We start from the raw sequence: 21,655 nt of genomic DNA, 5'->3' as shown, positions 1-21,655 counted from the left end.
GGCTTCTTCCTGCACTCCGGCTACTGGTTGTGACCTGGACGCTGAGACGCCGCTGGACTCTGACCGGACCGCTGGACTCTGACCGGGCCGCTGGGCTCTGACCGGGCCGCTGGGCTCTGACCGGGCCGCTGGGCTCTGACCGGGCCGCTGGGCTCTGACCGGGCCGCTGGGCTCTGACACAGATGAAGGCTTTTATTTTTAGATTTTGTTGTTGACGTAGCTCAGGTAACGGGACGTGGAGAACCTCAGTAGGAAGTTGGGTTTCGTCCCTGTTGGATGAAGTGTACAGAAACTGATCTCTCTCTGAGACGACTTTTAGCGTTCCTGCTCTGTCTGCTGGGCATTAACTGATGCCGTTAGTAGAACCTCGCCTCGCCAGGACCGGCGGGTTTTCGCTCTACAATCTGGGATCAGCTCCTCCAGCCGTACTGACGACTAACGAGCTTCTGTTCACACTGAAAGTCACGGCGGCTTGGATGCAGAACCACTGGCATGACTAATCCTGACACAATAAAACAGACGTATTTATGTCTGACTGAATCTCTCTTCAGGTTTTCAGGAAAATAGCAAAGAAAAATATATCATCATCACCATCTTGCTTGCTGTTGGGCTGAAGATGACCTTTGACCCCTTCCCATGTTGATGGACAGCAACAGTTGCTTCTCTGAGGTCATTGCTGACGTCTTTCCCTCTTGGTGTTGGGTTACATGAAACCTTTGAATTCATTTTATTAGGAAACAAATGATTTACTTCCAGGTTTGGCTCAGTAAGTCCAAGATAAACATGAAAAACAGCATCTTTATATTATTCATGTAATTGCTGTCTGATTGTAGACTGCACTTTCATTTTAATTCAGTTTATTTATATAACACCAATTCACATTAAATGTCATCTCAGTGCACTTTACAACAATCATACTTTCTTTCCAATTAATCCGAGTCATGAGTTTTGAAAAGTTTTCTAATTCTTCTGACTGAACACGCAGCGACAGTAGAGAGGAAAACTCACCTTTAACAGGAAGAAACTTCCAGCAGAACCGGAACCAGGCTCAGTGTTGGCGGTCATCTTTCACGACCGACTTGGGTTGTGACAAGACAGAACTGATGCACAGAAAAACACAAAAGCACTGATTCAGGAAGAATTAAAAATTGGACAGCAGTAGGAGAATGAAACAGAGCAAAGAAAAGTGGACAATCAGTCCACAGTAAAGAATCTAACATCCAACTCAAAAATGCAGAAAGATGCAATCAAAGATTAAACTGAATTTTGAATTTTAAGAATGTAGTGTTTAATCACTTGCTAACTTCCAGTTCATCATTGTGATATATGTAGGAAACTTATCAGTTAATGGTGGATATAAATACAATGTCAACAGTTAGCATAGCATTTCCCAAATCTGGCCAAACAAAATCCTCCCGAGGCCCGCAAACGGCCCGAGGACCAGACATTGAACACCTGTTGGCTAGACCGGATGTCTAACATAGCATAGCCATGTACAGATTAGCTTGTAACCGTGCTATGGAGCTAATGTCGGCGCCTCTCCAGAGGTGAATGTTCTGAAAGGTCCATAAAACCCAAACTGACCGAACATGGCTCTTATTCTTCTGTAGTCGCTCGGTTTTGGTCTGATAAACGGGTTTAAATAATTTACGCGGCGTCATGACGTCTCTCTGTGTCGGCTCGTTGCCTGGAGACGGCTCCCGCTCCTGTGGCCGTTGCTATAGAAACGCCGGACCCGAACGCGCCGCCATCGGGTCAGAACCTTCTGGAACGAAGGTGAGTTAAAACCCAGAAAAATGAGCCTTTTGGGTCCAGTTTAGGGCCGAACCAGGGAGGTTCTGTGTTGCTGTAGAACTCCGGGGACAGTTTGGACTCAGACAGGTAAAGTTCTGATGGTACCATTGACTTTATAAAGTTGGTAACTTATTTATTATGTGAAATATTTAAGATAATTTTTTGCTCCATGTACAGTACCAGTGATTGGACATCAGAAATCAGTTCTTGTTTATGTTTGGGGTTTACATCGACAAGTTACTGTAAAAAAAGTGATCAGATGAAAAATAGTTCATTTTAACCTAATCCAATAAACATTTTGTTTTGTTCAAGTCAAAAATACTCTGTTGAATCTGGTAACAGCTCAGCTATCAGTTCATATTTATAGTTATTATCTCCGAGTCTGATGAAAATATTGGTGTCATATCAGATTCACATTTTACCAATAATAGTCATCAATCAAACAACACTTGACAGAGAGAGGTTCTCCGGACTAAAGGTTCGGAGAACCGCCATAATCAGGTCCCAGTACAGCACATCTCAGCGAAAAGGCAGTTCAAGTGTTTTAGGTCACAAAAACACGAGAATAAAAACAACATGGAGACAAAAACTTTATGAAAAGTCAGAGCTCAGGTTTCCACCAGTGCAGAGCTTGCTCAGAAATGACAGTAGGGACGTGGAGGCCTTTAGGCACAACGTCAAGAGAAGGAGCAGACAGACTGCATTAGTGAACATCAGTATCTACGGCTCCACATGCAGAGAGTGTTCAGGATGCTAATATGTCAGGGTTTCTCCAGGTCTGGAGTCGGCACGCTGCAGCAGGATGTCTGCTCTTTCATCGAAGCCCAGCCTGCGGCACAGCGTCTCAGAGTGGCTCAGCAACAACCAGCAGCTGGCCGCCACCGCGCAACGCGAGCGACACGTTTCCCACGAGGTCCGGCAGGAGGGCCGGACGCTGCGCAACGAGACCCACTGCAAGGTGGGGCGTCCAGGGTCACGTTTAGGGTCTGGACTGCTGAGAACAGTCTGAGGAGACTCGGCTCATTTTAAACATTTAGCTTTATAGTTCATTTCTTTTTGTATTTTTTATTTGGATCAGTTTTATGGGGTCTAATTTGTAAAGATACAGACAAAACCCAGTCATACCTTATATTAGTAATACATCAAACTCACATTATGCTTCTCAGATGTTCATTATTACATGGACTATAAATATGGGAGCTCATTTTTCAGTCATCTTTTCACCATGTTACTCTTTTATAAATGTCAATTTCAAGCTACATGCTGTATTTAGTTAGCATGCTAAATATTTATCTTCAAGCTAAATTTTTTGTTAAATAAAATATATAGTCTACTATATATGTAACTTGCTAACTGATTAAGTAACTAAATATTTAGTATCTAGCTAGAAAGCTAATATTTAATTTGGAGCTAAATATTTAAATCAGACTTAAATATTTAGCTTGTTAATCAAGTATTTCATTTGAAACTAATGTAAATTAACATTGAGAAAATATGATTTTGCAAAATTAACTTCCATCTTTTCCTCTTATGACAGACTGAATCAGTCCAATTATTGCTGATCATTTTTAATTGTGTAATTTGACGCTCAAAGCCACAGTGACTGACATCAGAGCTGCGGTTCCTCCTGCAGGGGGCCAGAGTTTCAGCTACCTGGCTGGATTCTCCTTCATGTTTCTGTTGAATCGTGGAGCTTCTCCTGCAGTAAACGACTGACCCGCTTTTCGTCTGCATGTGCAGACGGTGTGGGATGAGGGCGACACGTCTCGCAGGCTCAGCGATCGGATCTGGGACGTTTCCCGGTGGAGAGACGTCCTGGAAATCTGTGCCCAGAAGGTGGACGAGGAGATGGAGGCTCTGACTCTGGTGATGGATCAGAAACGTTTCTCAGGTTTTGTCCCCACATGTTTCTCATCATTCTGTGTTTCTGTGCCGTTCCAGTCCAAAGAGCGGAGCGAGCTGGCCCTGACCGCCGCCTCCGTCCCCCTGGAGGTCGCCAACGAGTGCCTGACGCTGAGGGAGGGTCGGCGCGGCTACGAGCTGGTCGGCGACCCGGTGGAGGCGCAGCTGAAGCAGGAGGCGGAGCTGATCGAAGGCGTGCAGCAGCGTCTGCAGCGCAGCGTGGACCAGGCCTTCGAGCAGCTGGGGTGAGTCCTGCTGAGGGTCCGGCGCCACGCCGACCCGACTCCTGCCTCCGACTGACGCTCTTCGCTCTGCCGCACAGCGTCCTGCAGGAGGTCCGACACCAGCTGACCTCTGACCTCCAGAACAAGATGGAAGCTCTGGACATCGACACATCCTGCCTGTCCCTCACAATAAAGTCACCGAGCATCTCCCTGAAGACGAACCCGACCCGGATACCGTCAGGGTGAACCGTGCAAGTCCTGAAACGGCTCTTGGTCCCTGATCTCCATTTCAGTTGTAGGACAGCTTGGCGGCCATTTGAAGCTCCAGCTCTGCTTCTGTTTGAAGCTCTTTGAGACAGTTGTTCATCTTTTGCTGCAACTTGGTTGGATTACTGAAACTCTTTATATAAAAGGTTCAGATCAGCATCATTTACAGTTTCAGGACTAGACGAATGAGAGCACTAAGCCTGTGGTAGAAAGCCATAAATCCATCGCATGAAAAATCTAACTCAATACCGATTCACATGATTTGTTTTCTCTTTCTAGAAGAGAAAAACTTTCCTCAGCGTATAACTTCAATAACTTCGGGGACAATTTAAATTTGTTATGGTGACGGGCCGACATCCAGCGGTGTTGACTGGCACTGAATTCATTTCAAAGTTTTATTGCTGGTTCTTAGAACTTCTTATTGTAAAGACACATCGACTTTCTCCAGCCAGATCTTTAAGGTCAAGTGATGAAAATGTCCCTCGGTTCAGATTTGTGCCTTTTCTGTATCGGCTCCTGATTTATGGAATAATCTGCCTTCTTACATCAGGTCTGCTCAAGGCCTTGATGATTTTAAAGTGCTTAAGACCCGTTTTTATTCTACAGCATTTAAATCTGATTTATTGTGATTGTTGTAAGTTCTTTCATCAGAAATCGTGTTCTTATTGAAGTCTGTACAGCACTTTGGTGCAGCTTGTGCATTTTACATTTAACTCTGAGAACTCTACCTCTGCACAGCTGACCTGATGAAATGTCCTCCTCGCTGCAGTTCCTCCAGCCCCCAGCAGTGGGCCCAGTTCAGCCAGTATAACGTGGCGCGAGCCCACGAGGCCGTCCACGTTTCCCAGCAAATGAGGGAGAACATGAGCCTCAGCAGAGCACAGGTGGGAGATGTGCAGCTACTTACTCCTTACACACAGCAGGGGGCGCTCTAGACAGAGTGGAGAGCACTAGGTCAGATTTACAGTGTTTGAATGATTCTGTATTAATGTGACAGACTGACACAAAGCAGAGCGTTAGATTATTTACTCTGCTGCAGCAGATAATTCAGCTAAATCCTGCACAGGAACCTGACTTAGCCCAGGAAACAGCTGTGCCTTAGGATCAAAACCAACTGAAAAATTCAAGATGGCCGTCAATGAATTAATCAATCACGGTTTATAAGTTTTATTTTATTGTCATTGCACAAAGGAGAACGGGTTGTGCTCTGATCATTTACGGTTCTGTTTGCTTATTGCAGGTCCAGAATGAGTTGGAGGCTCAGCGCCGAGCCACAGAGTTCGCTCTGCGTAAGCGGAAGCACCACGAGGAGCAGGCCAGAGAGGAGCTGCAGTGGCAAATCAAAACCGTACGACAGCAAACAGGAAAGTTACGTTTTTAACCATTCAGATGTTCCTGATGCGTTTCTGTCTTTCTGCTCAGACCGAGGATGAAATGGCAGCCATGGAGGGCGACATCCGTGGGCTGGACGCAGACCTGCAGGCCAAGACGGCCTCCCTGAAGCTGGCTCACACCCGGCTGGAGGCCAGGACCCGCAGGCCCGGCATGGATCTGTGCCGCGACGAGGTCCGTGAAGCCCGGCTCGCTGGCCTGTCCCAGGGAAACCTCTAAGCTTTCCCTGGTGTTTGTTCCCAGGTGCAGCACGGCCTCGTTGCTGAGGTCCAGCAGCTGGAGGCCACCATCCAGGCCCTGAGGCAGAAGCTGTCAGACGCTCAGTGAGTCCAGGAAATTAGTGTTGCAGCACAAATTCTATAAGTTTACCAATGATTATCACAGGAGCGGCTTTTGGACCTCAGTACCTGAGTCAGCGTAGTCTTGTCTCTCAGACTCTCTCTGCAGAAGATGACGCTCCACCACAGCCGCATGCGCCAGGATCTCTCCAGAAAGCAGGAAGCCCTGTCTCTGGAAGAGCGCAGCATGCAGTGCAGGACCCGCATCACGTCGCAGTCCGGCTCCGACCGGACCGCGGTGCCGCTGGTTCCGCTCGTGAACTCCAGCGGGAGGAGCAACCTTCAGCTGCTGGCCCCGTGAGCGGACACCTCCGCTCCAGTCCAGATCTGCTCCGTTCAGCACGGTGGAGTAGCTCCCTCACTTTCACTTTTTATTTGTCCATTTTTGAAAATTGTTTTTTTTTTTTTTGGGATAATGGATCCTTCTGGTTTTGGATGCTGTGCACCTGGATAGATTTTGATAATACTTTGCTAATTTGTTCTGATGCGTAACCATAGCAACAAGGTGGTTTACAACTGGGAGCAGCTGATTGGAAAAGCTGAAATAATCCCACAACTGAGGACAGAAAAGGAGACGTCACAGATGCAGCAAAGAGGAGAGAGAGGAGGAGGAAGTTCAAACCACCTCTGCCATCCATCGCAACGGGCAACCTGAGACTGTTGGCTGACAAGATGGATGAACTTCAAGCCCTGACAAGGACTCAGACTGTAGGAAAAGCAGTGCAGTGTGTTTAATGAGGCCTGGCTGCAGGGTTACACCCCAGACTCAAACGTCTCTCTGCCAGCCTTACACACAGATTTACAGAGCGGGAAAAGAGGAGGAGGTGGATTAGCAGCAACAACAGATGGTGGGAGACACTTCATCTCACACCGTGTGAGATGAAGTGTCTCCTCAGTCCAGACACTGACCTCTTGGCAGTGCGTCTCCGTTCATGTTATTTTCCAACATGTTTTACACTAATATCAAGGGTTCACACATCTCATAATGAAGACCATTTCTGGGAAAATCAGGTCACAACCTGGTTTTTCTGTGCTCAGATTATAAAGAACTTGTGCAGAGATTAAAGAAAATGAAACAAAGTGGCTATAGGAAGGTGAAGAAGCCTAAAGGGACGAGGCAACAGACTGGATTGCTCTTCACCAGCCACATGGAAACAGCATCAATGTCATGACTGAGTGTGTGACAGAAGTTACTAAGTTCTGTGTGGACAACAGCATCCCTACCAGAACAGTGCTTCCCTAACGACAAACTCTGGATCACCGATAAACTAAAGGAACGCCATCCCTTTCCCCTCTATACACTGTAACCTTCCAGCAGAAGTCCGACTTCTCTCATTCACAGAAATACTCAGATGACTCTGCAGTGGTCAGGTGGGTCAGAGACGGACACGAAGGCAGAGAGCCAGCCGGCCGCCTCGTGGCAGGGCGGGGAAACTATCGTCTCATCTTTATGTGAAGGAAGCAAAAGACAGGATTGTAGATTTCAGGAGAAACGGTCAGATCGACATGTGGAACCTCTGGAGATGATGCTTCAAAGAAGGATTTTTCATTGAATCTACTCAGAAATGTTCCCTAGAAACTGTGAGTCCAGAAAACCACCCTGCACATTTCGGCAAGACTCAGGTTGTCGGTGGACATGGAGCGGGCTTTCATATCATTTATTTACTGTTTTGTACCATGTTTACATACCATAACATATTTCAGAACATTGAGTCCAAGAAAAACATTGAAACTCCTTTCAAAAGCCTGGAGAACCATTGATCAGGAAGATACTGCCAACTGGAAGGAAAAGCATCAACATGTGACAAACTGGAGGTTTTGGACATTTTTGATTATCCTATAAATATTCTCCAAGAGGGGATTTAATTGCCTTATTTTTCTCAGATTTATTCCACTAGCACATGTTTATTTAAAATTCAGAGTTGAGCACGCTCACTCTCCGTCTTATCCACCGTTCTGTTTAATGACTGTTTGGCTTTGTCATAGTGTTCGACTGCCGCTGATAGAAGCATAAAGGCTGCGATAAGAACGTGAACTTTGACTCTGCTTCAGACAAATAATGTGGTAAACATGGTCATCACCTCAATAACTCCCATAAATCTCACCTGCGTCTGCATCAGGGGATGCATGGTTGTCCATCTGTAGTTTGAAGATCATTGAAGATTGTGAAGCAAGGAAGTTTGTTCCGTTTTATCCCCAAAAATCATTCTACTTGTGTTTGGGAGCTTAAATTGACCTGTTGGCTTCAGATTATGTCTTCAGAGATTATCAGGGAAAGGAGCAGAAGTTGTTGCAATTGATTGAAACCATTAGAAGAAAGGGAACCAATCTGCTGAAGCCAACCAACATTAAAGCAACTATTAATCTGGAGTCCTGTCAGAAGGCCGGCTCGGTTCTCTAGCAAACACCTCCTGTTGTCATTGCTTTCAGGGAAAAACATTTCCTGGTATCTCAGGCTCTCTCTAATAAAAGGCCTCAGATATTTTCTGCTCCATTTTCTTTACCAAAAGCTTCCAACGTGACCGTCACAGGAACTTTCTCTCCGTCATAAAACTGTAATAGAGCAACTCTGCGCCACAAACACGTCTCCCTGTCCAAGGGCCCAACCTCCTGTCGTCGACCATCACCGAGGCCACGTTTACCGTTTTACTGCCCGGCCCTCCAGGCCACTCTGACAGCATGTGCTTCCTAACCGCTCAGATTATTCTGAATCATTTCACTTAAGGGCCCAGATGCTACCTGTCTGTTGGCCTTTGCTGAGAGGGTGATTAAGGCAGCTGGTTTGGGGTAAATGCGCCATACTTCTGCCTGAGTGGCTGCGTCTCTTTATCTGTCATGTCGTGTGCACCTCGCCCCCAACGCGCCCACTTGGTGGCCACCGCCTCCTTTGTTGCTGTTGTCATCCGATGGTGGAGCCTTTACTTCTGCGTCAGAGATGAGTGCGCACCATGGAGGAAGAGCTCGGCTCGCCCTCCATCGCTGACCAGCAGAACGTGAGCGGAGACGACACCAGGATGGATGTCCAGGTGGTCTGCTTGGCTTAGACGCTCCTGTTTGATCGGTCATGGTAAACCAAGAGAAACCTTGGTTCTTCAGCAGACTCGTCTAAAGAGATGGATCTTACGGTCTTAGACTGTGTCGCTCTTTCAGTTTACAGCTTCACCTTCCTGCTGGGACTTCCTGCCAACCTGCTCGTCTTCTTCGTGTACATCCGTAAGGCTCGCAAACACGGTGCCACGCCCAACGTGGTCTACGCCCTTAACCTGTGTCTGGCCAACCTGGCACTCGTAGCCTGGATGCCCGTAAAGGTTCTAGAGACGGTGCTGAAGGACTGGATGCTGCCACCACCCTTGTGTCCGGTTTACAGCTTCTTCCTCTACTCCTCTCTGTATGTCAGCTGCCTCTTCATCACCGCCGTCACCATTGGGCGATACCTCAGCATCGCCTTCCCCATCATCTACAAGAGATACCGCCGTGCCAGACTGTCCTGCTACATTTGCGTCGCCTTGTGGGCACTGGTGATGGTGCACCTTGGGCTAAGCCTGATGGCTGAAGGCGGGGCTTATTTCATCGGTGTCCAGGATGAAGTCTCTGCCTGTTATGAACATTTCAACGCAACGCAGCTGAAGATCCTGCTTCCTCTTCGCCTGGAGATGGCCATCGTCTTGTTCATTTTGCCTCTGATTGTGACCTCCTTTTGCACGCTGCGCTGCGTCACTCTGGTGTGGCGCTCAAATTTGCCTCCTTTGGGCAAGAGGAGAGTCCTGGCAGTGGCCCTGTCCACATTGGCCGTGTTTGTGATCTGCTACGCCCCCTACAACTCCTCGCACATTGTAGGATTTGTTCAGCAGGAAAGCGTTAAATGGAGGACAACAGCAATGCTGACAAGCTCCTGCAATGTCTTCCTGGAGCCAGTGGTGATGCTGATGCTTTCACCTGTTGTGTCGAGGGGCATCCTGGGAAGAATCTGTGGCCAGCAGAGTCACATCAGGTGGAGCGATGGGAGTCGACATCGAGCGAAACCCACCAGCGGGTTTGCAAATACCAAGGTTCCACCTATAACATCTGCCAGGATGCGGGCGGAGGCCAAGGTGACGAGAGAAAGTCAAGGATGTGACGGCGAACAAAACAAATCCACCATCTTTCATATCCATGTCTGAACCAGCACAGATTTGGGAACTTTATTGTTCCCAGTCATGTTTCTTGTAGCTTTTTACCAAATGGATGAAAGAAACTGGTGATCATGACAGAGTGAGGAGTCATGATTTCACCAGTTTTCCTCATGTCAAAGTTTTTACCATGACTCTTTTATTCCCTGAGAGCAACAAACTATTATTCCTCAGGAACGTATCTTTAGGATGGATTTAAAGTTGAATTTTTACTTTCATGAAGTCTTTTTTTAAAGCAGCAGCGTCATTTGATCAGGTAAACCGATCCGTTTGTCGTCCAACTAGCAGTTACTGAAATTTTCATTTCTCTTTTATAACTGATCTACATAAAACACCCTGAACCCTTGTGCGTGCGGCGACTGAGGCAAACGTAGAGGTTTATGGAAAATGATACAGGCTTTACTTGTGTGGGGTCGGTTGGACCCCATTTGCAAGGATTTAACTACAATTTAATGTCTAAAACCAATTAATTCCATTAATATATCAATAAATGTTTCTCAATCATTAAACATAAAGTTTTTCTCAGAAACCTTGTTTGTGTTTGAGCTGCTGTTGGATTCCAAGAGTAAACAGGAAGGATTTTTAAAAACTTTTTTACTTGAACTGGATGTTTTCTGTACAACTCCTTAATGGTTTGTTTTTACAACTGATGCATTAAAAATTAACTGAATTAAATTAAATTAACTCTTATGTGTTGTCTTCTTTTTGATCCAAATAAAAACTGATGCTGGATTACGTCGTCTAACTTTAGCTAAGCATTAATTAGCCTGTTATTTCATTTTTATCTTAGCTTGGATTATTTTATTTGATCTAAGATTGTTGTATTGTAGTTCAGTTTTATTTTACCTCAGTTGAGTTTTCTAGGATTATGTTATTTTACTTTAACTTGCATAATCATAGTTTATCTGAAATTGGGCTTAGTTCACTTTATTTAATTTTCTGTGCGATCGCTTAGCATTGTTTCAAAGTTGACTTAGTTTAATTTTACTTTAGTTTTTTATACTTCCTTTCTGACTATCTTAATTTATCCTACATATTGCTTTGCTTATTATGTGGAGCTTTAGTCTCACTAACTTTGATCCAAAGATCGTCCTAAATGTGTATCTTACCTGTTTTTGTCTGATTAGCTTTTAGTTTACTTTAACATTACATTAGTTTATTTTTAAACTTTGTTTATACTAGCTTATTTTTATTTAATTTGCTGTATTGTGAGACAAATTAGCTTATTTTGTTGATTATAACATAATTGGCTTTCTTACTTTTTCTAGGTATAATTGATAATATTTTATCTTTGATTATTTATCTTATACTGTAGCTTAGCTCATTTACTTTAGCTTTGTAAAGCAAATGAGCTAAACTTTGCAATTTTCTTTTATCTTAGTTCATTTTATCTTAGTTTTCCTAGGCTTGGTTAATCTTATTTTATCTTTGTTTCTGAACTTGCTAAATATCTTGGTAGCTCAGAGCTAAATATTTAGCATGCTAACTAAATGTTTAATTTGGAGCTAAGTATTTAGCCTGGAAACTAAAAATTTGGTTTGTTGACATTTTGCTTTCAAACTAAGTATGTAGTTTGGAGCTAAATACTTAGTTACCCTCCTTTGGTTTATCTAATATTCCCATAATTTGCCTAATCTTATTTTAATTTTGATCAATTGAACGAATTCTTCTGTTTTAGTTTGGCTTAGTCTTTTATATTTAGGCCAGATTTGCTCAGTTTCACCAAAGGTTTCAAAATATTTTGAAGCAATAAAAGTACAAAATAATAAAAAAAAAACCATCAGCAAATACATTTTATATTGCACTTCAGTCGTTATAGACAGTTAACCCAAACTGGACCCACATGTGCAAACAGTGATTTCCAGCCAATATTGACTGCAGCTGTAGGTGCAATCTGAGAAGTTTGCCCCCTAGTGGTCACCAAAGTTGCCTCCTCTCCATCTCCCAGTGACTTTCACACACCGCATCCTATGATGAACTGCATCACGCCTGTCCTCCCCTCGGTTGCTGGGAGACCATGTTTAGAGAACAAATTGCGTCCTGAAGTTTATTAAATTTCCGCACTGAAGCATATTAAGCAGCGTCTTGAGTTTCGATGAAACAGTTGGACTCCCAAAGCTGGAGACGGCGGACGCAGGGATGGAGAGTTTGGATCTTCGACCCTGATCCAGGTAAAAACATCCTGAGCATCTGTTCTTGTTTTATGACTGAGCTGCAACACCTTGTTGTGATTCTGCTCTGCTGTTTTAAGGAGTGAAGCTGAAAAAGACGAGGATTTGAAGCATCTAGAGAAATCTTTCCTCTATCTTTGGTTTTCAGTTTTTCTGAACTTTCTTGTGAAAAACAAAGGTTCAGCACAGATTTGAGTCTGTTTGGAAGAGAGCAATGGAGGGTTTTATTTTGAGAAGAGTTTTACCTTTTCTAGATGAAACATTAATATTTCTCCAACCAATGAAAGCAGGACAACCAGGAAGCTTCCTGAACTGTTTTGCTTTGTTTTTATGTCAACTGAACATTTTGTGCAACCTGTCACAACTAATTTTAAAAACTGCTATAAACAATATTGTAATGCTGAGATCATTTTTCAACTAATAACATTATTTTAACTAATGCTTCATTAAACAAAACATTGAAAAAAGAAACAAAACTAAGATCATGATGAAAATTTAAGATGAAAAAAATTTATGAGCTTCAGTTTATTTTTATTTTTGACATTTTTCTCTGAGGCTGTCACAGCGCCCCCTGGCGGACCCTACGTTGAAAAACACTATCCTAAATGGTCATGTCTGTGTATTTTGTCGTTTTTTATGCAGCTTCTAGATCCGATCGGCCGCCATGTTGTGCAACCAACTGTTGCTCTCCGTCTACATCCTCACCTTCCTGATGGGGGTTCCGGCCAACATCCTGTCCTTCATCACCCTCTGCAGGAAGGTGTGTCGCAAGGCGGCGCCCATCGACGTCCTCCTCCTCAACCTCACCATCTCGGACCTGATCTTTCTGGCCTTCCTGCCCTTCAAAATGAAGGAGGCCTATGACGGCTTGAAGTGGCTGCTGCCCTACTCGCTGTGCCCGCTCACCGGCTTCATCTTCTACGTCACCATCTACAACAGCACGCTGCTGCTCACCGCCGTCAGCGTGGAGCGCTACCTGGGCGTGGCCTTCCCGCTCAGGTACGCCGTGTGCCGCCGGCCGCGCTACGCCGCCTGGGCCTGCTTCACCTTCTGGCTGGTGACGTCATGCAACCTCAGCATCGTCTACGTCATGCCGTACTCCCAGTGGAGCTACGGCGGCAACGCCAGCCCTCCCACCACCTGCTACCTGGACTTCTCAGAGGCCGACCTCAGCATCCTACTGCGCGTGCGCCTGGAGCTCTTCCTCGTGCTCTTCTGCGTCCCCTTCATCATCAGCTGCTTCTGCTACGTCAACTTCATCCTCATCCTCTCCCGCCTGCCCAATATCAGCCGGCGGCGGCGGCTGCGGTGCATCGGCCTGGCCTTCGGGACGCTGGTGGTGTTCACCATCTGCTTCGGGCCGTACAACGCCTCCCACGTGGTGGGCTTCGTCCACGGCGACAGCCAGGAGTGGCGGAACCTGGCGCTGATGTCCAGCACCCTCAACGCCTGTCTGGACCCGTTTATCTTCTACCTGTCGTCAACGGCGGTCCGTGGCGCTATAAACCGCTGCTTCAGGAGGGTCACCGCCAAGATGCACATCCTGGGGTGTGGAGGGCCTCCGCAACGCAAACCGCAGAGTGGGGACCGGTTCCGGGCAGAAGCTCCACCCTGAAGACCCGACTTCATTTAATATTACGGACAGAGGCGGAAGATGTTCTAACAGCTGTTATTAGACCGCAAGATGATGCTGTTCTGTGGGACTGATCGGAAAACTCTGGTGGTTTAATGTTTTAATTTAGCGTTCCGATTAATTAATTACATCGATTTATGTAACACAATTAATCACTTTTTATAATTACAAAAGTTCCGGGCTGGAACCTTTGTATGGACGCGTTTCTGGGGCGCCCATAAATCTGACGTACAGCCGCTAAAAATAGCAATGGAAGCTGTTTCTCTCAGCCGACTGGAGTTTAATTTCTGCTTCTAAGACGATTTGATTGGACGCTGGGAAAGAAAATTGTTGCGTTCAAGTTATGCTAAAAGTAGTTAGCCTGTCAGCGAAGCCTAAAATAGCATCTCAATGCTAAACATGTTGCTAATGCTAATGTCAGAGGCCATTGAAGGTCCATGAATGATCAGGGCTTCCTGAAACTCTGGAAAGTTGAGTGGATAGAAGAGATGAAATAAACTATAGATATCTTTGTTGTTGAGTTTATATGTCTACTTATTCAACAATTTAGCAAATATTGCTTATTTTTTGCTATGATTAACTAACAGCACAACATGCATATTGGGCTTTGTGATATATTGTGCAACCTGATTTTGTTCCTTATAAAACATGTATCCGATGTTTAATTGTATCAGTTATAAACCTTGATTCAAAAAAGCTCCAGATGGAAATAGACAAAATGTATGAAGCTAAATTGGGGCCATAAAGTTTAACAAAAAGCACTAAAATTGAATAAATGCAACATCTGGTCATATTCGAGTCGTCAGTGTGGCTGACAATTCAAATGTGGTTCCACACCTTTTGTCATCAGCACCAAATAGGGCCAGAAGTTTAACACGGAAAAAACCTCTTTAAACCGACATTTCAGTTTCACCTTTAGGTTGTTTTCCCACCTGATAGTCCAGAAAACTCGGTTTGACTGAAGACCAAATCAGCAACATTTGTTCCTTCTCCACCTGCTGTGGATCTGAGTCAGTCCCGAGTTCTGAGTTGGATTTTAAGCTCCTCTGGGAGCAGCAGTGATTGGTTCTGGATCCAGACCAGCTGCTAGAACCTTCCAGCCGCTCCGTTACATTTCCCACCTCTCCCAGCTCTAACTGAATCCCCATCAGGACAGTAAACATGGACGTTGTGTTTACCCTCACACCACCTGCCACTTCCTGACAGTAAGCAGCTACAATCTGATCCCGGGTCAGTGTTTGAGGAACCTTCAGGTGTTTACATCTGAATGCGTCACCTCCATGTTGACTCTGCCTGGCAGCTCATAAAACATCCTGTGCTTTTAATTCGCTCCCATAAAACACTTTGCTTTAATTTGAAACTGTGATTCACTTCCTGTGATGTTTGAACGGCTATCTGGTTCCACACCTTCAGACATGAAAGGATCATCTACAGAAAGCCTAAATATAAAATGTATGCCACACATTTAAGATTTTTTTCTAAATAAAGCTAAAGAAACATTTTTGTTCTGCTCTCTGTTGATCTATGTAAAAAATTCCAAAGAAATTCACAACTTGTTTGAATCTCTTTATTCAAAAAAAAATTAAATAGCACAAATAAAAAGGCTCAAAGATCAGACCAGGAGGTAAAACATCCAGTTTTACAGTATCAGGATGCAACATGAATATATAGAGAAACCCAAACATGTTTGTTTTTAAGTGCAGCCTGCAGAGATTTATTCCTTCATGTAGAAACAGAGTCCAATGGCCCCCTGCAGAGTTCTGACCCGTTATTGCTGTTAATTAAAAACATAAAAAGAGGAAATGACACCAGGGGGCGCTGCAGCCCACACACAGAAAACGTGAAATAAATAATGCTACATGACAACCAAAGCGGTACCGGTTCCGCTCAAGTTTCCACAATCATCTTTTTTTATTTTTTTGGTCCGGTCTACTCCGAACCTTCAAGTTCTGCATATTATTATTATTTTTTTATTTACTTGGCATCACACAAATATTACAACATGGACACATGTTACAGCAAGGTCACAGAACCAGAACTTCATCAGCACCATCAGCAAAAGGCACAAGTCCGGAGCGGTCACTCGGGTCCGACGGTAAACTTTAGAACCTCCCCTCTCTAATCACAACAGAACCTCTGAGCAAAACGTCCTGGTGAAGAAATTATCCATTTTCTGGTTCTGGAGTTTGAAACTGAAGCAGATTTTAATTTTTAATAAGCACCACTTAAATTTTACAAGATAAATTAAATAATACATAACCAAACTGCAAATAAAATGGATGAACGAGTGTTTTCGACACTGGATTAGTTTCAGAAATTAGCAAAAAATAAACATTATTTTATCATCATTTTAAAATATATTAACCCCTTCATGCATAGTGGTCACTACAGTGGACAGCTGTCTTAAAGCCATTTTCTTGTGCTTCTTGTGGATTTTTATGTTATAAATGCACACAGACCACTGAAGTGGACATTAATGCATCTTAAAATACACCAGTAGCAACTTGCCATCAGCTGCAAATGCAAGAAATTATTTTTGTTTAATCCAATATGGCCGACAAACAAAAAAGCATGCTGACCGACCCGTTCCCTCCTTCTACTGTAGATGACTTTTGCAGGTAAAAAAAATATTGACATCAGATAACCCCCAAAGAACAATATTACTGATGTATTTTTTAAATAACAACTTTGTATTTGGAGAAAATTACAACTGATCACCTAAAAGAAATAAAATTAAAAAAAATATATTTTTTCTTTGTACAAAATGTTTTTCCTACCTTTTTTTATGCCTTAAATAAAAAAAATTGGAAAAAAATTCTGACACAAAGGATCATAATTCATGCATGAAAGGGTTAAAATATGAGTTTTTTTCAAAGTCAAAGATGAGGAAGTTGTCATTTATAGAGAATAAGAACCCCAGATGACGTCATTAAGGGAGTTCCGTATAATCACAAAAAAAAAATAAATTTGATTGTTTCAGTTTATTTAAACTTTTTAAAACTTTTTTTAATGTCTGCTCATCCCTTTTTGATAAAATCGACTTAAATATTTTATTTAAAAACAAAAAACCTATTTTACCAAAACGTATGAACCTAAAACTCTCAGTTCAAAGCCTTTCTATCATACCCCAACCTGATTGGACGGTGGCAATTCAAACTGTCCAATCACAGCTGAGCGGTTTCAGAAACACAGCTGCAGGTCCCGGAAGGGAAATAAAAAGTTTTGAGAAGTTTGAGTAAAAAAAAAAAAAAAAAAAGCCACTGAACCAGAATGTTCCAGAATTTCTTCCTGTTTTATAAAGAATCAAACCATCCATCGTCTGATTGGACAGTTTATTCTGTTATCATCCAATCAGGTCCAGATCTAAAATGCTAAAAGTTTTTAACAATTTTTCTACCGACAAACTTAAATATTTCAGACTTTTTATCTGAAAGGTTGATAAAATTTAAAACCTCTTGATTTCTAAACATTAATATCATAAACTCCTTTATTTTATTTTTTTAAATAGAAAGTGTCTAAACGTGCATTTAGTTCATATTTTAATTATAAATATATCTTCATACGGATTCAAAATGCTTAAACTGAAGGAGATTAAAGGCATCTGTGAGACAACGTACTGCCTGCGGGTTCTAGAGGTCCGTTTCAGTCCCAACCGGTCCAATACGTTGGTACCGACTTCAAATATTCTTCAAGTAAAAGCGGATGCGAGCAGACTGATGGACGCGGCGAGCCGATCGGTGAGCAGGCACAGCGGTTTGGTCCGAGTGGTGAAGCCCCGGCGGCTTCGTTTGGGTTAAAGTCCAGAGGCTCGGCGGCACTGCGGCAGGAAGCCGCACAAATCTCATCCATTGCATAACGAGACGCTGCTGCTCCATCAGAAAGTCCGGTTTGAGGCTAAAACGCGACAACAGGAAATAAAACCGCCACAGACAAACACCGACCAGTTTGGCATCATAGATCTAAAGTTTGGAGATTAATTCGCAGAAAACAATAAAATTATAAACATCTGCAGTCCTGTAAGTCAGGCAGAATCCGTCCAATTAAAATGTTCCCTTTCGTACCAGCTGATCACCTTCTAACCCAATCAGGCACTTTGATAAAGACGACCAATCAGAAGACGGAGTTCAGCCATTAGAAACCGTTTCAGTACACAGACAGGAAACCTTATTGCACCGGAGGAGTTCTGCAAGTCCGAACCGGAAACAAAGATCCGAATCAGGAGAATTTCAGGGAAAAATAAGAGAAAAAATCGTAAATTTCAGAAAAATATGACAGTGTATTAGGGCAACAGTGGGTAGGAAAAATAGGAGTAAATAATAGCAAATTTCCACCAAAACCTTTTTTAGGAAAAACAAGAAAATTGTTGAGCTCAAAAGTAAATTTAAATTTGTAAATTTAAAAATGTAAATTTACTAGAAGAATTTTGATAAATTTTCTTAATAAAAAAATAAAAACTTTTTTTGGGGTGTGCTGTGGTGGCGCTGGGGTTCAGCACAACCCTCATATGGAGGCCTTGGTCCTCAACGTGGCCGTCGCAGGTTCGATTCCCGGCCTGGCGACCTTTGCCCCATGTCTTCCCCGTCCCTCATTACCCACTTTCCTGTCTAACTCTTAAACGGAGGCCACTAGAGCCATTTGGAAAAATGGAGTTTCCAAACATCAAAAATGTTCCACTTTTGAAATTTTCCAGAAAAACATGAAAGTTTCTGAGTTTTTAATTTTAAAAACTTAAAAATTTTCAATGTTTGAATCTGAGAAAAAGCATAAAAAGTAGAAAATTTGTGACAAAAAAAACCTGACCTTTGACTTTCATCTAGATTTTTTTTAGATTAAGCTCAAAATTTCTGAGCATTTTGTAGCAAATTTGTGACTTTTCTAACTGAGTCAAAAAGTCTTCAATGTTTTTTCCAAAATTCTCAAAATTTCAGCGTTTTATGGTGGATATTTACTCTTCTTTTCTCTCTCAAATGGCCGTAACACGCTGTCGTAGAAAAACACAAACAGAACTTCTGAAGCTCTAGATCTAGCGGTCGCTCACAGAGGGGCGCCGCCAATCCGGCTCTGATCAGGTTTCAGCAGCTCAGCGGTGGGACCAGAACCGCCCCCTCAGGCGAAGTACATGGTCCTCAGGGTGTCATGGTGGATCTGCACGGCCTTGGCCAGCGCCTGCGGGTCTCTGCCGTTGCTCTGCCCTGAGATGTGGCTTCCCTCGGCGCTGAGGCAGCAAACAGAAAACACCATGAGACACCAAACGCATCACCACTGACCGGGAAGCTGCCAGGGAAACCGGGTTCTCCCGGTTTAAAACCTTCAATATGGAGGACAAATCCTGACAAAACTGGAACTAAAGACAGAAATAAATAAAGGCTTGATGAAATCACTAATGTGAGAAATATTACATCTAAAAATTACAAAGAACTTTCCCGACTTATTTGATTATCTAGTGTAACATTTTTTTATTGTATTATTTTTTATGATTTTCTAAGAACCCATTATGTTAATTAGTTTTTATATATGATGGTAAATATTTATAATTTTTAAAATTATTAATTTAAACTTATTACTATTATTTCATTTTCCATTTTATTTCCAATCTTATTGTTTTCACAATTTACTTATTTTTTATTTTGTCATATTCCGTATTTATCTAATGATTTTTTTTATTTTCTCCCCTCTTATTGGTCAACATCTAGAGCTCTGCTATTCAATAGATTAAACATAATTAAATAATACATAAATTCTGAATGAGAGAAATAGGAACAAATATGAGTAAATTAAATATATGAAATGACAATATGAGAAAAAAGAGACAGATAAAATAATTAAAAAAGAGTCGAACGAAACAATTGGATTGAAAATAAAATGCTTTTTTTCTACTAAAAAATGATCAACATTTAGAGCAAATTAAACAAATATTAAGATAAAAGAAAAAAATGAGTAAATTAAATATATGAAATGAGAATAAAAAAAGAGAAAAAATAAATAAAAAATGAACTAGCAATTATAAATAAAATGGAAAATGAAATAGTAATTAATACTTTGAAAATGATAAATAATTTATGTTAAAATGTAAAGTCAAATAAATTGGGAAAGTTGTTTTTTGGATTAACTATTTGTCACACTAAGAAGTTTATCAAGCTGATAATTTATTTCTATGTTTATTACCAATTCTGTCAGGATTTGTCCTCCATAATGACTTGATTTTTGTCTCTAAAAATAAAGATTCCTCAAAAATAGATTTGGAGACAAATTTTTTTTAAACCTTCTCTAGAATAAAAAGAAATATAATCGCTCCTCTGATCCAAATTAATGACAGGATTTTAGTTTGTGACTTTTAGCTGCTTCTGTTCACTGCTGCTAGTTTTTTACAGAGCTACGGCATTACAGGCTGATATGAAGTTACTAGCTCACACACATTTATCTGGATTATCACTGGTTACAGCTGGACAGAGTGCTTTTAAATCCCAGTGCAGGGTGCCCGGTGGTTAGGTCTCCAAGCCAACCGTTTCTCCTAAATTGAGTCATTTAGGTCATTAAATCAACCCAGTGTGCGGCTGGCCAGACTCACCTGTCGTGCTCTTTGTCCACCAGGTGGTAGCGAGCGCGGAACGCCACCAGGTGGGCGTAGTAGGCGGGCGCGGGAATGGAGACAGAGCGCGTGCAGCGGACGTAGGTGTGGCACAGCTGGTAGGTGAGCAGCTGGAACTCGTCTGCTGTGAAGCAGTTGTCGTCCCACAGGACATGGTAGTGGGAGGGGCGGCTGGTTCCCTGCAGGGGGCGACAGAGAGGCGCTGAGCTGTCGGAGACCTCAGAACCACTCGCAGACACGCTGCTGAGGTCAAGAGGTCAAAGTTCACCTGGATTCCAGCGTGGCTGCACAGGTAGAAGTCAAACTCGTAGGGGTGGGTGATGTCCGTGTCCACGGTGGTACCAGCTGGGATGTTCCCGCTTCGGCCGACCTGAACCGGTCAGAACATCCATCAAGTAAATATCTACCATCAAACATCTGTGATCATTTCAAAGAAACAGAATTTTATTTTTGTTTTAGGTTTAAAAGTTTTGCAAAAACAGGATGGATATATTTTGGGATGTTGAAGGTTGTGGAAATGGATGTAAACAAAAAAATATTTTCAAATGTTACAAGAAATTATTGTTGGTTCTGAACGTTTTATTGGTTCTGAACGTTTTATTGTTGGTTCTGAACGTCTTATTGTTGGTTCTGAACGTTTTATTGGTTCTGAACGTTTTATTGTTGGTTCTGAACGTCTTATTGTTGGTTCTGAACGTTTTGTTGGTTCTGAATGTCTTATTGTTGGTTCTGAACGTTTTATCGTTGGTTCTGAACATCTTGTTGGTTCTGAACGTTCTGCACTGGTATGTTCTGGTTTGTTTCTTATGACTTTATTCTTCTAATTAAATGCATCAGCCACCAAGGTTCTCCCTCCAGATTTCCCAGAATTTGGATTAATCAATAAAATCTGATCAGTTAAAGTATTGGCTGCATCTCTCACTCGCTCATTCCGATCTGCGCAGAAGAGCCGCGTGTGATGGCGCTTCTGAACCACGATGAAGGTGATTCCTGGCTGGTACTCCTTCTCCAGGCTGATGCATGCCTCCCTGATGGCCAGCAGCTCGTAGTGCAACACCTGGACAGGTAGAGACAGGAAGGGACAGGTAGAGACAGGTAGAGACAGGAAGGGACAGGTAGAGACAGGTAGAGACAGGAAGGGACAGGTAGAGACAGGTAGAGACAGGAAGGGACAGG

At 42.9% G+C, this 21,655-nt stretch overlaps 3 protein-coding genes across 9 annotated transcripts in view; 2 read left to right on the top strand and 1 right to left on the bottom strand.

The window, feature by feature from the left end:
• The first annotated feature begins 35 nt into the window (after window positions 1-35).
• tekt2 (tektin 2 (testicular)) lies at window positions 36-12,927 on the top strand. 5 transcript variants are annotated; one of them, XM_015031587.1, is made up of 10 exons: window positions 36-1,776; window positions 2,560-2,752; window positions 3,535-3,660; window positions 3,736-3,941; window positions 4,019-4,162; window positions 4,957-5,071; window positions 5,428-5,535; window positions 5,610-5,753; window positions 5,823-5,902; window positions 6,014-8,021. In XM_015031587.1, the coding sequence occupies exons 2-10, from the start codon at window positions 2,597-2,599 to the stop codon at window positions 6,216-6,218; spliced, it is 1,284 nt and encodes a 427-aa protein (XP_014887073.1). In that variant the 5' UTR covers window positions 36-1,776; window positions 2,560-2,596; the 3' UTR covers window positions 6,219-8,021. The 5 variants fall into 5 exon arrangements, with proteins under 5 accessions (XP_014887073.1, XP_014887074.1, XP_014887071.1 ...); XM_015031588.1 differs by having other exon boundaries at window positions 1,769-1,881; window positions 2,571-2,752; XM_015031585.1 differs by having other exon boundaries at window positions 1,769-1,881.
• On the top strand, window positions 9,020-14,405 carry LOC106946876 (uncharacterized). The gene is made up of 2 exons (XM_015031552.1): window positions 9,020-10,071; window positions 12,907-14,405. Exons 1-2 carry the CDS (start codon window positions 9,031-9,033, stop codon window positions 13,870-13,872), a joined length of 2,007 nt encoding a protein of 668 aa, XP_014887038.1. The 5' UTR covers window positions 9,020-9,030; the 3' UTR covers window positions 13,873-14,405.
• Window positions 14,406-18,847: 4,442 nt separating this feature from the next.
• LOC106946899 (protein argonaute-3-like) overlaps window positions 18,848-21,655 on the bottom strand; it is a 20,949-nt gene continuing 18,141 nt past the window's right edge. For all 3 annotated transcript variants that reach the window (XM_015031576.1, XM_015031578.1, XM_015031577.1), the window contains exons 17-20: window positions 21,402-21,536; window positions 20,748-20,849; window positions 20,459-20,658; window positions 18,848-19,105 (exon numbers count right to left, since the gene is read on the bottom strand). In XM_015031576.1, the coding sequence (XP_014887062.1) occupies window positions 18,997-19,105; window positions 20,459-20,658; window positions 20,748-20,849; window positions 21,402-21,536 (546 nt within the window). In that variant the 3' untranslated portion in view covers window positions 18,848-18,996. The remainder of the gene's footprint in view (window positions 19,106-20,458; window positions 20,659-20,747; window positions 20,850-21,401; window positions 21,537-21,655) is intronic.

Source organism: Poecilia latipinna, unplaced genomic scaffold (genome assembly GCF_001443285.1).
Source record: "Poecilia latipinna isolate Pla-1442-1.1 unplaced genomic scaffold, P_latipinna-1.0 Scaffold211, whole genome shotgun sequence".
Classification (NCBI taxonomy): Eukaryota; Metazoa; Chordata; class Actinopteri; order Cyprinodontiformes; family Poeciliidae; genus Poecilia; species Poecilia latipinna.
Note: the sequence above shows the minus strand (reverse complement) of the source record. Positions and strands in the feature narration are given on the sequence as shown.

What these genes read in the sequence shown, in the direction of transcription:
- tekt2 (XM_015031586.1), top strand. Translation starts at nt 2,597, where the DNA reads ATGTCTGCTCTTTCATCGAAGCCCAGCCTGCGGCACAGCGTCTCAGAG. An exon ending in TGCAGTGGCAAATCAAAACC is followed by an intron (nt 5,536 to 5,609) that starts GTACGACAGCAA and finishes CTTTCTGCTCAG; the next exon opens with ACCGAGGATGAAATGGCAGC. An exon ending in TGGATCTGTGCCGCGACGAG is followed by an intron (nt 5,754 to 5,822) that starts GTCCGTGAAGCC and finishes GTTTGTTCCCAG; the next exon opens with GTGCAGCACGGCCTCGTTGC.
- LOC106946876 (XM_015031552.1), top strand. Translation starts at nt 9,031, where the DNA reads ATGGATCTTACGGTCTTAGACTGTGTCGCTCTTTCAGTTTACAGCTTC. An exon ending in CCACCATCTTTCATATCCAT is followed by an intron (nt 10,072 to 12,906) that starts GTCTGAACCAGC and finishes TGCAGCTTCTAG; the next exon opens with ATCCGATCGGCCGCCATGTT.